This window comes from Stegodyphus dumicola, chromosome 12 (genome assembly GCF_044657685.1).
Source record: "Stegodyphus dumicola isolate Sdum_Otavi_A_Nest chromosome 12, ASM4465768v1".
Classification (NCBI taxonomy): Eukaryota; Metazoa; Arthropoda; class Arachnida; order Araneae; family Eresidae; genus Stegodyphus; species Stegodyphus dumicola.
Genome location: NC_140779.1, coordinates 103354044 through 103371886, shown reverse-complemented (window position 1 = coordinate 103371886; position 17843 = coordinate 103354044). Strand labels below are relative to the sequence as shown.

The 17843-nt window shown below is 35.5% G+C and overlaps 1 protein-coding gene across 1 annotated transcript in view; it reads right to left on the bottom strand.

Moving 5' to 3' along the window:
- ASPP (Ankyrin-repeat, SH3-domain, and Proline-rich-region containing Protein) overlaps positions 1–17843 on the bottom strand; it is an 818500-nt gene that overhangs the window by 568289 nt on the left and 232368 nt on the right. The window contains exon 3 of the mRNA XM_085806749.1: positions 14439–14580. Within this exon, the coding sequence (XP_085662875.1) occupies positions 14439–14580 (142 nt within the window). The remainder of the gene's footprint in view (positions 1–14438; positions 14581–17843) is intronic.

The following is a 17843-nucleotide window of genomic DNA, read 5'->3' as shown; positions in this document are numbered from 1 at the left end:
ACTCTGACATTCTGTAGGTATGGTCAGAATAAAGAACTCTTTCATCCAAAACAGACCATAAAATAGATTTAAAATGGATTTTTTCGTGACGCCTGTTCATACATACGTATCTCAAAAACGATCAGCCCTAGAACGTTGAATTTTTATATATAGGACTGCTATAACTTCCAGTTATGCATGTTTTGGAAATGTGAATTTTTTTAAAATTAACTTTGGAAAAATAACAAAAATCTAACTTTTAATGCAATTGAAAATTCTTATACTTACATTTACGAAAGTTTTATGCTCGTTATGAAAATATAGAATTGTAAGAAGTCTGACTTCAAATGATCCTGACAAAAATTGACCAGGATATTTAATTTCAAAATTTGCCATTTTTGATCAAAAAACTGCGCGCACACACGAAGTAGCGACACTCTTCTAAACATAAACCTGAGCTTGCACGAACCAGTTGTGCTTGCACGAAATTGTTTAATTCGTCAATTATAAAAGCATGTGTCAGAAATAAACACTATATTTTTGTTTCCGAAATTTTGAGGAGAAGAGAAAATATAAAAAATATTTTTAAAAATATCAATTTATAATTAGGTGCATTAAGTTAAAATAAATCAAAGTCATCTTTTTAGAACTATGACCTTAGTTACAATTTGATGGCTCTAGATACCGTCGACCTTTCACAATGCGAGGAGAATACGCATATACATACAAATTCTTCGTTATTTAACTTCTTTAAAAATAATACAGGGCGATAATATTTGATGGCAAAATTTGCAAAGTGGTTCGCCATTCGTAGCGAACCAACGCAAAATACCATTACAAAACTATTAGTCCCTTTCGGGCTATTAAAAAAAATTAATTAATTAAAAACACTAAAGTGTACACCACATGACTTCCTTGTACGGAATAAATTATACGCAATTTTTCCTGCATTTCATTTACACTTATTTCATCGAACTTCATTACAGATACATTTCTCATTCAATTAATTCAGTTCTCACAACGAAGGCGACAAGGCCAAAATACATAAAACCTCGAAATCTTTATTAAAAATTGAAAAATATTGAAAAATATAAAACATCAAGTACAGTTAAAACAATTTTTAAAAGCATTTACAATTCGAAATGGAGTTTCTACGCAAAAACAAGCAATTCGGCCAACGGGCTAAGAAGGCAGCTTTTTCGTGGCACAAAACTAAAAGTTTACTTTTAGTCCCACTCGGCAAAAAGACACTGAAGATGAAGAAACTGATTGAATTCACTATGTAAGGATCTTAAGTTTTACTAACGTTTATTTTATTTTAAATCTTTACTATCACTTCTTATTTTCTACTTCCGGCCAGAATTATAAGCGTGAAGGAGTTTATGCAAAGTTGTCTGGCGAACGCCAAGTATTTAAGTGTGGCCTTTTTGCCAAGCAGAAGAGAGGAAGCCGTGAGTTCGAAGCAGGCCGCTTACCTTAGAAGTTACGCAGTTGCTACTTTGCCTTCCAGGCCAGAGGTTTTAATCCTCTTGATAAATTAAACGTATTGTAGTGTTCACAGTCTCTGTGCTACATACGCTTCCTGTTATTATAAGGCCAATCTTATTCTAAAGTTAAATTAGAGTTTAGTTTTATTTTGATATCTTTTAAGTTAGACCCCGAGTGGAGGGTCATTGTATTCCGAAGTACGGAAGTCATTGTATATAAAGAAAAAAATAAAGGGTTTTGTATACCCTTCGTCTGTATCCTGTCTACTTACTACAATTAGTGAACATAGCTTTAGTAAGCTCTCTGTTCTAGTCAGGTCATTGTATGTTTCCGAAGAAGGTAAGAAGAAACATTGAACCTGATAGTGGCGCCCGACGAAGAATAACCATGGCCGAGTTTCAAGAAGAACCTGTGCTGCCTGCAGAAACAGCTCAGAATCCAGAAATGCCAGCTGCCGCCCTGGAAGGATTTGGGTATATTGTCCAGACCATGCGCGCTTCGATGAAACCAGAAGCAACGTTTAATGGACACTCACAGGTAACCAGTTTTTTGGAAAAATTGGATGACCACTTCATGCTCTACCCCGTGCACGAGTTTCAAAAAGTTACCTTAGCTACCAGCGCTTTGAGGGGCCAAGCGCTTAACTGGTTCAAATGTATCGGCAGAAGTCTCTTGGGTCAAGCAGGAAGTCCCACCTATACCTACGAAAATTTCAAGACTGCCCTACTAAAAGCCTTCCCTGTTGTAAGGGATCGTGCGAAATTAGAAACAGAACTTTTCAGTATATATCAACAAAGAATGGAAAACCTCTCCAGGTTTATTTTAAGAAAAATTCACGTTTTCAAGCTCTTGTATGGAAACCGTCCGGATCCTGAAATAATTCAAGTGATTTTGCCGAGGTTACTACCCCAAGTGCAAGACTTTATTGAATTGAGAAATCCGACTACACTGGAAAAATTATTTGAGCTAGCAATCCAGTTTGAAAGTAGAAGAACGGCGGACGTCGAAAGAAGACGCCAATATCAACAGCGAAACCAATTTGGTACGCCAAGACTACAGCAAACTCAAGCACATGGCTACGGAGAAAAAGCGAATCAGTGGGCAAGGAAACCCGAGCATTCAAAAACAGCCGGCGAACGTCGACAGTTCAATAGCAACCCAGGAAAAAAGTCTCAAGGCCAGTGGAGAAAGAAGGAAAGCACAGAAAGAAAAAATAATTTAAACTAAAACGGATTTCTGCTGACGAGAGGGTGCGGAAATCCGAAGGCCACGAAAACCCCTCTTCCTACAAGTTAAATACAGTAATGGTGAAAAATTTAACTCTTCCGAAGATTGAAGTCTTGGTAAATAATATCCCGGCCACCGCACTCCTGGATACCGGCGCGCAGTGTTCCTGTGTGGCAGAAGTCTTTTTTAGAAAGTATTTTCGCAAATACCGCATATATAATGCGGATAATACAACAGTATTAGCGGCGCAAGGAGAACAATGTAAGTGCGTAGGTAAAGTACCTTTGTACATCCGTATCAAGGACGAACAAGTAAAGGTGATGTTTTTTATAGTAAAGAATTTGCAAGCACACTTAATACTAGGAATAGACTTTCTTTCAGACGCACAAGCTACACTGGATTTTAATGAAGCGTCTCTTAAGCTGACGATGAAGCCAGTGCGTGTAGAAAAGGTTGAACCGCCAAGGGTAAATCTCGACCACCTGCCTAATGACGAGCAAGATAGAATCCGACAAGTGGTAAGTGAATTTGCTTCCTTATTTAGTGATATTCCAGGATTTACCCAGGTTACTAACCATAGTATTGACACCGGAGATGCATTGCCGGTTCGTCAAAAACCATACCGGTATGATAAGAATAAGGAAAAAATTATAGAATGGCATATTACCGATATGCTACGTAAAAAGATCGTAACGCCTATCTCAAGTAGTTATGCTAGTCCGGTGGTTTTATGTAAGAAAAATAATGATTATCCTTTGGAGCATCCAAAAAGGTGGAGATTCGCTATTGACTACCGTAAATTAAATTCCATAACGAAATATCCGGTATATCCGTTACCGATTATAGAAGAAATTTTAAGGAACATAAAATCAACCAAATTTATGACAACTTTAGACTTAACGAATGGTTATTTTCAAATAGGGATCAGGCCTGAGGACGTGCCTAAGACTGCTTTTATAACCAAGTCTGGCACTTATGCATTTTTGCGAATGCCGTTTGGCCTTTCAGGCGCCCCAGCAACATTTCAGCGATGCATGGACATTGTGTTAAGACCTGTTCTCGGAAAGTCCACATTTATCTATTTAGACGATATCATTATTACTAGTGATAATCTAGACCAACATGTACAGGATTTAAGACAGGTGTTTTCTTTATTAAATGAGGCCGGTCTAAAAGTTAATGTCGAAAAATGCAAATTTGCAGCCCCTGAATTAAAATATTTAGGTTACAAAATATCGCAAAAAGGGATCGAGACAGATGAATCAAAAATAATCGCGGTACAAAAGTATCCCACTCCAAACACGGCAAAGAAGCTCTCTTCTTTTCTAGGACTTTGTTCATATTATAGGTCCTTTATAAAAGATTTTGCGGCTATCGCTGAGCCATTGTTAAAATTAAAAAGGAAAAAGGCAAGATTCTCGTGGACGGCCGAAGCCAATAGTGCTTTCGAAAAATTAAAACAAGCATTAACGCAAGCCCCTGTGTTGAAATTTCCTGAAAAGGATGAAAATTTAGAAATTTCAGCGGATGCTTCGGATTATGCGGTAGGAGCGGTACTTTCGCAAAATCAGCAGCCAGTAGCATTTTTTAGCCGAACTTTAAATCAAACACAAAGAAACTATTCCGCGACCGAGAGAGAGGCACTTGCAGTTCTGTTAGCAGTGCAAAAGTTCCGAGTCTATTTTGGAAAGGCGCCGATAACAGTATATTCTGATCATGCGGCGGTAACTAGATTGTACTCTGGAAAAAATTTATCCCCAAGGTTAATAAGATGGGCACTCAAGCTGCAAGAATATAATCTGGTAATCAAGCATACCCCCGGAAAGGAAAATATCGTAGCAGATGCCCTGTCACGAATTAAATTAGACGAACAGGGTAATACCGTAAAAGTTGCAATGCTGACAGCGTGTACAATAAATTCCCGAGAAACTGTAATAACCGAACTGGGTAAGGATCCTGAGTTTGGAAGTATTTATGAGTATTTGAAGGATCCTGAAAATTTTAGCCACCAAGATATTGTGGCGATAAGAAATAGGGCGGCCCATTACGAACTAATAGATGGTCTATTATTTTATACAAAAACTACGAATTCCAACAACGAATTTCGACCTGTTATCCCAGCTAGTCTTAGATTAAATATCCTGCAAGAGCTCCATGACAGCCCTTTAGCTTCTCATGCTGGTATTCGAAAAACTACTCAACGCGTACGCGAGGCAGTCTACTTTCCTGAACTGCAAAAGTTAACAAGGGCGTATGTCCAGTCCTGCCCAACATGTCAAGCCGTTAATTATATTAATTTCCGCCCGGCCGGGTTTCTAAATAGTATTAAATCCGAATTTCCAAATGAAATAATCGGTATCGATTTATTGGGCCCTTTCCCAAAAAGTCAGTTAAACAAAAGTCGCTATCTCCTTGTTATAGTTGATCATTTTAGTAAATGGACCGAAATTGTTCCCTTAAAACGAGCCTCCGCGAAATTAGTTACCGATTCTATTTTAAATAAATATATTTTAAAATACGGGGCGCCCCTAAAAGTTATATCGGATAATGGTCCTCAATTTGTAAGTAATATATTTGAAGACATGTGCCAAAAACTGGGCATACGTCATTTAAAAATGGTCCCGTATCGGCCGCAATCAAATATAGCGGAACGGGTCAACAGAAATATAGTGAAAATTATCCGTAGTTATGTTAAAAATTTTCATAAAAGCTGGGATAACTATGTCAATGAATTTGCTTTCGCCCTTAGGACCGCAAAACATGATACAACGGGCAAAACTCCTGCTGAGTTATTTCTAGGCAGAAAGATTATAACACCGTTAGATAAATTATTTTATGTGCAACAAAGAGCCCCAGAATTTAAAATGGGTGATATAGAAAAACTAATTAAGGAAGCAAAGAAGAATACGGAAGTAGCACAAAGAAAACAGAAGCTCTATTATGATTTGAAACGACGGGGAGTAACTTATAAAGTAGGGGATGAAGTACTAAAAATTAAGCATTCACTTTCTTCAGCACCAGAAGATAAAACTGCCAAATTTTTCCCACGCTTTGAAGGACCATATGTTATAGAAAAAATAACTCACGCTGTTGTAGTATTAAAGGCAAGAAATGGCGAAACCTGTTCCGCAAACATTGACCAGATAAAACCATTCTATGACCGTAATAAAATGCAAATCTTTTCAGATCTTTTGCAGGATCCGGTACGGCAGACACCGCAGGTACAAGTTCCAGAGGTGGGAAAACGACAAGTACAAGGGCAAGCCAATGAGAGACAGAAGCAAGTGAAAAGAAAATTGCCCCGCGGAAAAATTGAAGGTACAAAGAAAAAGAAGTCGTTCCACCGTCCAAAAAACAGAGTTCACGAACACCCCCAGAATGAAGAAGGGAGAAGGACGACGTATGTGGAAAAGACCGGGAGAAAGGACGGCAACTATAACCCGGCTGTGAAACGGAAGATTGACTCATCCGACAGAACTCTCCGCAGCAAAAGTCGCCGAACTGCGGAAGGGCCATCAGCGGCGGAGGAAAAAGTACAAGAAAAATTTGAACGGCCAACAACGAGGTCCAAGCAGGATCACGACAGAAGTTTCCCGGTTCCACCAAGACCAGCTGCCTTCAAACGGCCAAGACCACAAGCAGAGGACAGAAGGAAGATGTTCAAGGGTGGCCGTAGTGGTGAAAAACGGAAGCTTCCAGAGGAAAGCACTGAAGGGCGAGCCCGTACAAGAAGGAGGATCAACCAAGCAACGGTCTGCAGCACCTTTAAAGACTGGGCCCAGAAAAGGATGTCTGAATATTACAAAGATAAGTAAAATTTTGTGTTACTTTACAAACTTAAGTTAATCTTTCATTCTTACTGCAAGTGGCAGATTTGAAGAAGTTTTACCTCATGCGAGGTCTACCTTTATCGCCAAAAGGGCGAGAAATGAGTTGTGACCGATTTTCTTATTATGTTTTTCAATTACTCGCGCGTAAAACTAAAGTTGATGTATAATAGCGTTGTATAAAGACTTAAATATTGTAAAAAGTTATTATATAAATTTTATTTAAAACATTCTAACAAGAAAGAAGTTTTAGTCTGAAAGACTTTTTGAAATGTAGTATTATTTCAATGTAGAAAGAATTGACACTTGCTTTGAAAAGAATAGAAGTTAACAATGTACTACTAATGTATGTTTTCAAATGTGTAAAATTAACGGCATCTTGATATGTTCTTGTATACATGTGAACTGTTATTTTGAATGTTTAGAAATAACGTGATATGGTAAAAGTGAAAGTAATGTTAAAAAATTTGTTATTCGTGTGACTGTAAAGATTAAATCATGCTGAATATGTGTTAAAGGTTGAATGATGTAGTTAGGCTCTCTGACGCTACACTTTAGAGTTAGCCACTTTCAGAATAGTACCTCAGGGTCTAGAGTTGAAATTAGGGTGTGTTAAGAGGTCTCGTATGTTGAATTTTAACACGTTAGTGTTTTGATTGTAGGAGGAAGTGTTGAACACATAGACAGAAACACATTCGTGTTTGGTGTTTTTACAACACATGTCAGAGAGCACGGGGAGAGATAATTAAAATAGTCATGAATGAAATAAGAATGTTAAGAAAAGTATATTCTATATGTTATTTGCAATGTCATTCTGTAACATTTCATTAAACTAGTTTTCCTTCCAGATCTCTGGAAGGAACCAGAATTGAATAAAGCTCCTGTTTTGATGCACTACAGATGAAAAAGAAAAAAGATTGTTGTATATTCCGGGAGCTGCTATTGTAACAAATTTCTTTCTTTTAAAATTTTCTAGTTTCTAGCTAAGTTATGTTTGTAAAAGTTTGGCCTCGCGTTAGTTTCTAGAGCTAAAAGTTTTCAACAAGGTCGTTTTAGACCTCAGTTTCAAACTAATTAACTCTGGCGGGAAGTATGTAAGGATCTTAAGTTTTACTAACGTTTATTTTATTTTAAATCTTTACTATCACTTCTTATTTTCTACTTCCGGCCAGAATTATAAGCGTGAAGGAGTTTATGCAAAGTTGTCTGGCGAACGCCAAGTATTTAAGTGTGGCCTTTTTGCCAAGCAGAAGAGAGGAAGCCGTGAGTTCGAAGCAGGCCGCTTACCTTAGAAGTTACGCAGTTGCTACTTTGCCTTCCAGGCCAGAGGTTTTAATCCTCTTGATAAATTAAACGTATTGTAGTGTTCACAGTCTCTGTGCTACATACGCTTCCTGTTATTATAAGGCCAATCTTATTCTAAAGTTAAATTAGAGTTTAGTTTTATTTTGATATCTTTTAAGTTAGACCCCGAGTGGAGGGTCATTGTATTCCGAAGTACGGAAGTCATTGTATATAAAGAAAAAAATAAAGGGTTTTGTATACCCTTCGTCTGTATCCTGTCTACTTACTACAATTAGTGAACATAGCTTTAGTAAGCTCTCTGTTCTAGTCAGGTCATTGTATGTTTCCGAAGAAGGTAAGAAGAAACATTGAACCTGATAACTATTCTGCTAAGTTTTAAATGTAAACAAATATGACTGCTATGGTAAAAAAATTAGGCTGCCCCGCACTTAAACAACTTTTAAATTGTTGATAATTGTGCAACTATTGCATGTAGATTAACTAAAGGCATAAAAGCATTAACCGGAAGATAAGAGCAAAAAAAATTCGATTATTTTTAAAGCAAAAAATGCACAATATACCAACATATAAGAATAAAAAAACTGAGTTCACGAAGCCGAGTAACAGAGTGGATATTTCTCCCGCCTTCCTAGCGTGCCTTCGTGGTGTAATGGTTCTGCACGCTGAGCGATATTCCAGATTTACGCGGTTCGATTCCCGGCGAAGGCGTTGTTAATTTTTCGTTACTCCTGCTCCCAAAAATACCTAATGTCTCTACAGTGGCGCCCGAACACGGAAAATTCTTTTAAGCTGGAGTTTGCTGTATTAATCTTATGAAATAGTTACAACAGAGTTTTGGAGCAATGTTTGTTTCAGAATTATAAATCCTTTCAAGAATTCTGATAAAACTTATAGTATTCGGTTACATGAAAAGTCAGGGCGCATTTTTTAAATTTGTATAAACTGTTATAAGGTCCTTTATTTTATGAAGAACAATGATTAGGGAGTAATATTGTTACGTTTTTCTTACGTAAGAGTTCGTGGATTTGGAGTGGATAACAAGAACAGCACTGGATGAAGTATCAAAACACAATTTAGCTATCTCAGGACAGATCCAAAAGCACGTTTACAGTCATCGAAACGGCAAACATGCTAAAAGCTTTCAGGCTATCAGGCTGTAACGCTGAACACAGCTTCACGACAAAGCACCAGAGTGCAGTTCCCGACTCGGTTCAGTCGTTCTCGGAACTCTACGTACTCTAGACACTCTCCACGTTACAGCTCGCGAAGCACTAGACGATACACTCAATAGCCTCAACGTTGCACACTCTCGATGCACTCATTCGCGATACAGCCGACGACCAACTCAAGACTAGATTGACAATCAATTCGATGGACTAGGCACTGATTGAAAGACTATCAACTGAGTCTCCGCGTACCAGCAGGGTTTATATAGTTTTTGACTTGCGTTCGAGAACATTCTGGCCAAACCGGTAAAAATTCGTTCCAGAAGGTTCTCCATCAGTCTATGGCATATCGCCAATTTTGTCGCCAGATGGGAGATTTCGCGCCAAATATGGCAACCCTGCTTTCCTTTGCCATTTTATAGCAACCATAAACCCGCTTTGCGGGTAAGCTATCTTACCACGGCTGGGCATTTCGTACCAAATATAACCCGTTTTATGTGATAACTTTTTACTTTATTTTAATGAACTTGTAATTCCTCATTTACAAAAAAACCTAGCTTTATCAACAAAAAGCTAAAAACAAGGTACTAACTTACGGCTTTATTTGAACTGAATGTTATACTATCAAAGAATTTTTGAAGAGAACGAAACAAATGAAAGTGTAAGGGCAAAAGGTATAGCGAGAATGATACGCTAGCAAAATTTAAGTTCCAATAGCTTCTGTCAGGTGATCAAACTGTATGTAGTCTTGCGTTTATCAGAATGGAATGCAATTCCTATACCATTAATTAGCTCTGCAAATTTCTGGAAGATGGACTCATTGAAACTGTCTAGTTGGCGACAGCATACATTCGAAGTGATTTGTTGGCTCGTTGGTAGGAATTTGGTAACAAGATGGTAGGAATTTGGTAACAAGATCACGCACTAGTTTGATCAATGACAAAAATTTCATAAGTGTGGATGAAAAAAGTTGCCGCACGTACCATATTCTCCTGAACTTGTGTCCTCAGACTTTTATTTGTTTCGCTCTTTTCAAAATACCTTTGGTAGTATAACATTCCTCTTAGATGAGGCCGTAAATCATCGTCTTGTTTAACCTTTTGTTGATAAATCTAAATTCTTTTGTGAATGAAGAATTACGAAGCTTATTGAAAGAAAGGATACAGTTTTTGAACAAAACGGGCAATATACTATTCATTGATCATTGCTCGTTTTATAAATAAAAGACCTTTGAAAAACATAGAAAAAATGCGCCATGACTTTTCAAACAAATATATACTCAGAAGGTGGTTACGTGGTGATAACTCAGCAGTACGATAAAATCACTTTCATATAAGAACTCTCCTCCAGTAAGATGACCTGAATCTGCCTACGTTTCTTGCTGCCCGCTAGCAGATCAATGCTAAAATTCGTGCGAGCATTGGTATAAAATTGCCAGCCAGAAATATTATATTCAACTGAAATATAATCATAATGTTTTATAAAATTGCTAACCTAACTTTTCTCATTACACACGATTTTCTGTTGAATTTCATGAGTTCTATTTCTTTTTCGGCGAGTTAATGCGCTCAAAATATTGTATTTCTGTATATATTAATGATTGTAATCAGAACAATTTCAGCAATAATAATTGAAAGAAAGCAAATAATCAGAGTTAATTTCAACATAAAATATTATCATATTTCTTCGTATATTTTTCTCCCTCCTGTATCCTCTCCAGCCTTTTAGCCCTAGATTCTGAAAATTTAAAGAACATATTTGCATTTTTTTTTCACTATTGCACATAACTTTTCCCTCTGAGGAGCAGTATACTCGTATTATTAAATTTTATTAGTAAACTGTTCTCCCTCGAATATTTTTATCTTTATTCAGTGTATTCAATTTCTATTTTCAATTTTGTATTTCATCCATTTTATTTACACTTGTATCTATTATTTGAAACGTATTTTCTGAAGTTTCTTCATTAAGCTACCCGGAAGTGGCAGGTGATCTCACCCTTAAGAAGCTTTCGAAACATATGATTTAACTTTATTACTATTATTTACGTTCTAGTTCATTGTAGCCTTATCTATTGCTGATGTGCTTGATCTTTGGAAATCTAGGTCTTTTTCTCTCCCCCCTCTCCTTCGTTCCTTTGATGTCCCTCCCGGAAACTGAGGTTAAGAGTAATTCATGTGAGGTGCATGAGGCTTTAAAAGATAACTGAGCAAGCCACGTCTCGAAGGGATCAGTTCCGCCAGATATCAGCTCAATATTTGTCAGATATTGTAATGTTAATGTTACTATATATTCATATGGAAATGTAGGCGTTTTTTTAAAGAAATAATATTGGGACAGTTACCATGACTACCTTTTATTTGTTGCGTTTTTACTGTAACTGCGTTCTTCGGAAATTAAAATTAATCGCGCATATTTTTCCTCTCGATTTTCTGAGGATAAAATTAGTTAAAAAAGATCCGATGCTTAAATGATCTGATCTGATGTCATGTCGCCACATGACGTCCTCTAACGGCCTGTGAAATTATACTCAATTTTTGCTACATTTCATTTAAACATATTTTCTCGAGTTATTTTAAATTAGCCGATCTCTCCAGGCAAGTTGAAAATGACACTAAAAATTTAAAACTTTGAAAATAAATATCCCGGTCAATTTTGGTCGTACAGGATTCAACTTCTTGCATTTTTATTTTTTCATATCTAATATAAAACTTTTCCAAATACAAGTGTAGGAATCGGAAGACCGCATCAAAAGTTAGATTACGCTATCTGTCCAAATTTCTTTAAATTTAACTTAACACGAATAAACCAAAACACGAATAACCAAAACACGAATATTATGTCATAATATTCTTCTATAATATAGATAAATTTGTAAGATATAACAAAATACGACGGCTGCTTTAAGAAATGATTGATGACCTCAAAATTACCTATTCTAGATTTTATGCTCTCCTCCTAAATCCATCTGTTCTCCTAAATTCGAGACCTTTCCATGTTACATAACAACCTAAAATTAACTAATCATAGCTTAGAGTACTTTCTGCATATACTATATAAATACCCACTCGCAAGAAACTGCGTCATCTTCCTTTCCCAACTTCTGCTCTGCCAACACCGCGCTGATATGCTTTGCTAAAATGCCTACGTCCTAGCTTTAAAAAGCAGTGTACATAAAAATTATTGTATTTAATGATGATTGGACAAAGGCTTTGCCTACAAAAAGTGAGCTGATGTGAATTATCATGGAATAAAGTTGTGTTTGGAAACGGGAACGTCTGGAAGTTACTGGTTTTTATACATCCTTCTAACTAACTGCGCATCGAAAATACTATATATATATGTAAGAAAAATAAAGAATATGTAAAAGATTAAATTAGCAACGCAAATTTCCCTTCTCAGTTTTAAAAATAGAAACCTCTCTCTGCAATGCGTTATTTCTAGATTAATCCATGTCATATGACTCTTACAAAATTCTGGTGATGTATATGGAACTAAAACTCATACAGCCAATAGTAATTTTACAGCAGTATTGACTATTCAATCAAAATGTACTGAGAACCAAAACTAAGTCTTAATTAAGATTTCACCCTGGACATAACGCACTTGTTCGCTACTATTCGGCCTAGCTGGACTTCTGTCTGCTGCTTCCTTCGTACTGCAAACTTATAATCTAGCAAATAATTCGATGCCTACTTGGAAGTAAGTTGAAAGACTCTCTTAATTTAGTTGTTGTTAATTTGTAGTAGGTTGGTTTATTCCCTTGATAAGTCGATTAATTTGAGATCAATGACAATAACTACTTTTTCAATTTTTAGAATTTACTTTTGGTTTTGGTATTTTTGCGATTTAAGATTTTTCTTAGCAAATTTTAAAAAAGAAATTACTATTTAAAATACTAATTTAAATTCTGACTAAACATTTTTTTTTTTCATTCATGGTTTTAAATTGAATTTGTGTTCCTTGGAGATGGTATATGGAAAGTTTTCTTATTATAAATTATTATTAGTTTATTACTTTGCAACTTTAGCGCAAGTCATATGCTTTTAAATTTACTTTTAATTTATTTTGAATTTGCATACAGTAAGACCCCGCTTAACGCGGGGGATACGTTCCATCGAAGTAGAGCGTAATGCGAAACAGCGCTAAGCGAGGCTATCTTAACATGTAAATAATGGGGTTAGGGGAAGACGGATAAAAAATGGTTAGGTATTAAATTTAATAATGTTTTTTTAATAAAAATAAAATCAAACATTTATTTCTTACAAAAATAAAAACAATATAAACGCATTTACTTTTAAAAACAAATAAAATTCTCAGTCAGATCATTCAGTCTATTCTGGGTTTCCAATTTTCTGCCTTTTTGTTAAGAAGGCATTATGACAGATTGGCTTAATGGCATATTGCGTTCAATTTCGTCGTCAATCCATATAGACAGTCGTTTTTTCATTTCCTCTATAATGTTATTTCTAGAACGGGTAATTCTAGTTGCAGAGCTTGACGTAGTTGCAGTTGCCGATGACAGTATTTTTTCTTTATTCTTAAGAATTGTCCTTATTGTTGAAGTTGCCAAAATCAATGCAGCACTAATTTGAGATTGACGTTCACCAGAATCTAATCTTCTAATCACTTGCATTTGAGTTTCCAGTGAAATGCTTTTTTTGGTTGCTTTCTTTTCTTGTTTTTTATTATCACCCATGATAAAAACTAAAGATCATAATATTTGTCACTGTATTAATCGTTATAGTATTATACAAATTTAAACTTAACAATAATGTCAACAAATGTTTCAAATGATAAAAATGCGTCCACCAAGCAAGAAACACAACTACACTGTTTCGGATATGTTATTTGGAAACCTAGCGCTGCGCACAATTTCGGAGAATCCCCGGGTTGAAATAAAAGAGCGCTAAACCGAAACAGCGCTAAACGAAACAGCGTTAAGCGGAGTCTTACTGTATATCTATATATCTACAGATATATATATATATATGTCGTATGATCTTAAATTCATTTAGTGCGAATATATATATATATATACATACATACACGAAAGTACGTACGTGCAGACATCACGAATAAGATCCATTTTACAATCCGTTTTGAAACAGAGCCTCCGTACGATATTCTCTCCGTACGTAAGATGGCACGAAAAAAATAGTCAAAATGGATATTTCCGTTAAAATCTGATAACCTAAATTTTTCGCGACTATAATACTTCCTTTGCTTTGTGCAAGAAAATAACAGCGGCGAAAAGTACGCGAGGAAATGCCGTTATTATTGTCCAATACGATCACACTCAATAGAAATTCGAGACCAAACATCTATTACACTAATTTTTCCTAAGAAACGAAAACGCTATCAAACACACAGTTCGGTTGAATAGATAGATTTCTAAATCCGCTCTCAAACTTTTGGCTTCCATAGCAAGGGAACTGACACAACTCACCTGTGAGACCTATAGTCTGAACAAGAGAGCATATTTCGTCGCTCGGCTCTCGGCAGCACTCGATGACATCTTGACATTTGGTGTCGGGGGTGATAGGTACATCCACCCACTTGCCATTGTCTACATGAACTGCCAGAATCACCTAAAAAAATGATGGGAAAATATCATACAATGAAATACAAAAGTCTCTAGAGTACCTGTCAAAGTAAGGTCACACGACAACATTCTAAAGTGGTATGTCACTAAAAGCGAACACGTTACACAAATATTTAGAATTTTCTCTCATTTACCACCTCGGAACAAAAATATTATGTTGGGAATATTTTTGTTTTTCTACTGACACGGAAAGAAGAGAGTTCAGAGTTTTCCTAGCTTAAGGAAAAATGTTTAACACTACATTCACTCAAGAATAAAATACAGTAGTCGCCGATTAATTGTGATGATGTTTATCCACGACTGTTTTCATAACTTTAACCGAATGATAACATTAACGACAAGAAAAACTGAGATGGGGAAATAATGAGAAAACGGCAGTGGAATCTAACTAATGTATGTACAACAAGGAATGTATCAATAAGCCCTTTCACAAAATTTTAATTAGGAAATGTAAAAATTGTTTATGAGCCGTTTATAATGTCTTCACGCATTAGTTCATTTATGAATTGTTCATAACATTTCTGGAAAATAGTTGACCGATGTTATACAAATCTTCATATTCGGGGGGCACCCCTCATTCGGAAGAGTACATACAAATGGAAAATTTTAGAAATAGGTAAAAAAACCTGATTTGTACATCACATGACTTCCTTTTACGGAATATTAAATTATACGCAATTTTCTGCATTTCATTTAAACATTGAATTAGCAGTTAACAAATTTTGAACTAAATCTACTTCGTCGATAGCGCATAAAACACAACAGAATAAATGCACTCTTTAAAGTTCACTATATTTATTTACCATAGCGACACTTCGGCGCTAGGTTCACTTAACAGCATTACATCTCAATCATTTTATAACCCACAGTGCACAAAAATAATATCATCTGAAGACTTACCACAAGTTCTATTCAAATACTATGATAAATTTAAAACGATGTATAAAATAAATTAAACAAATAAAAAAAAACAGTTTTCCCCAGACGATTCAGTGTCGCTTACTTAATGCACAAGCGCTACTAATAAATTCAGTTCTCACTTCGGAACAAGGCAAAAATACGTAAAAATTCAAAATATTTTCATTAAAAATTGAAAGAAATAGAAAAACATAAAACACCAACAGTTTAAAACAATTTTTACAATTAAAAATATAATTTCTACGCAAAATCAAGCTAATAACGTAAATGATAATTCCAGAATTAATTAAGCATAATTTAATTCTCAATAATAAAAGAAGACGTTAATTTGTTGTTGGGAAGCTTAGTTTCTCTAGATTGGCAACAAATCCACTGTTCTGCTAATTTTCAAATGTAAACAAATATGGCTGTTATGCTAAACAAAAATTAGGCTTAACCGTAATTAAAATACTTTTAAATTGTTGATAATTCCTCAGTTATTGCATGCAAGTTAACTAAAGGCATAAAAACCTTAACCGGAAGATAAGAACAACATAATTCAATCATTTTTAAAGCAAAAAATGCACAATTTACAAACATATACGAATAAAGAAACTCAGCTCACTGAGTCGAGTAACAGAGTGGATATATATATATATATATATATGTGTGTGTGTGTGTAATATAAACAAAGTCAGAAGTAACTGAAGAGCAGGAATTTTGATGGCGTAGAAGTTTTGATCCATAATGAATAGGAAATTTAAGGCGAAGCCAGAATAAATCTTCAGTTTTATTTTCAGCTACACACAAGTCGGCACATTAAATTTGCCTGTTCCAAAAGGCTTACATTTTTGATAAGCAAGCAGCAGCAGACAGACAGCAGTCTAGCTAGGCCAAAGCAAGTGCGTTATGTTGAGGATGAAATCTTAAGTCAAACTGACTTAGTTTTGTTTTTGAAAGCATTTTGATTGAAAAGTTAATATTGTTGCAAAATTACTATTGGCTGGTTGCGTTTTGGTTCCATTTACATCACCAAAATTACGTAAGAGTCATATGACATAGATTTTTCTCGAAATGACGCAGTGCAAATAGAGGTTACTATTTTTAGAATAGAGAAGGGAAATTAATTTACGTTGCTAATTTAATCTTTTACATATTTTTTATTTTTGTTACACACACACATATATATATACATAAATTTATGTACTTTTGGTGCGGCCGATTGCAACCAAAATGGGAGGTGCATATCTGCATGTTATAGCAGTCCTATATAGAAAATTTCAATGTTCTGAGGCTACTCGTTTTTGACTTATGCGAGATATATACATGCATACCTACATGCGGACGCACGTATGTACGTACAAATGCTACGAAAACATGTCTTCAGAATTCCTTTTAAATCAGTTTTTATAATTTTTTTTGGGGAAAAAGAGTTCTTTAGTCTGTCCTTACGTACAGATGTCATGCAAAAACATCGTTAAATTGCATTTAATAGCGGTCAAATGGATATTTTCGTTAAAATATTATACCTGAAATTTTTCGCGATTACAATACTTCCTTTTTACTTCGTAAAGAAAGTAAAAAGCGACCTTATTTTGGGGTATCTGTTTCGAGGAAATTTGTTTTTAAGCAGCAGAGGGGAAAAATTCTGCAGAAGCATTTTTTGCTCCTGAAGAAGAGGGATGCGTGTCTGATCATCTTAACAAGCGATACCGTTATTAAAAATCTACGATAATGCTTTTTAGCCTAATTTTTAATAGTTGACCAAACTCGAAAACAAACTGTTTGGCTAAATAAGTTATTACTTGGCGACATTTTTCTGATACTTAGAAGTTTTTATAAGCGGAATTCAAATCTGGACCTCTCGAATATACGCCCAGTGCGCTACGTTACACAAGAAGGCATACTGAAAGGAGGGAGAATATACCTTATAACATTAAGTGGCGTGTACTGTATCAAGTGAGAGTTTGATTCGAAGTTGAACATATTTATCGCACTTAGAAGACAGAAGGTCATGTTTAAGTGGCTTCAACTTTTCACGTAAAAATTTTTTATGAGACATATCAAAGCTACTTTTGCATAGAAGACATATTTTCCTGTGAATTTTCTTGTTATAAGACCTTTTTTTACACCGTTCCTTAGGTTTCCTCCTTTTCTTTTTTGCCAGAACATAAATCTTTCCTTTCTTCATTTTCTCCCTTTTACCGGTTTCATTGCACAGGAAAATCCAAATATTGACGTTAGAAATGTCGGCTTTTAAGCCTGCCATTTTTCACGTCACGTTAAGTTGCCGCAATATTAATCATCCACGCCAGGTAAAAATTGTCAATGCCGAAAGTTGTCAGTTTTGCG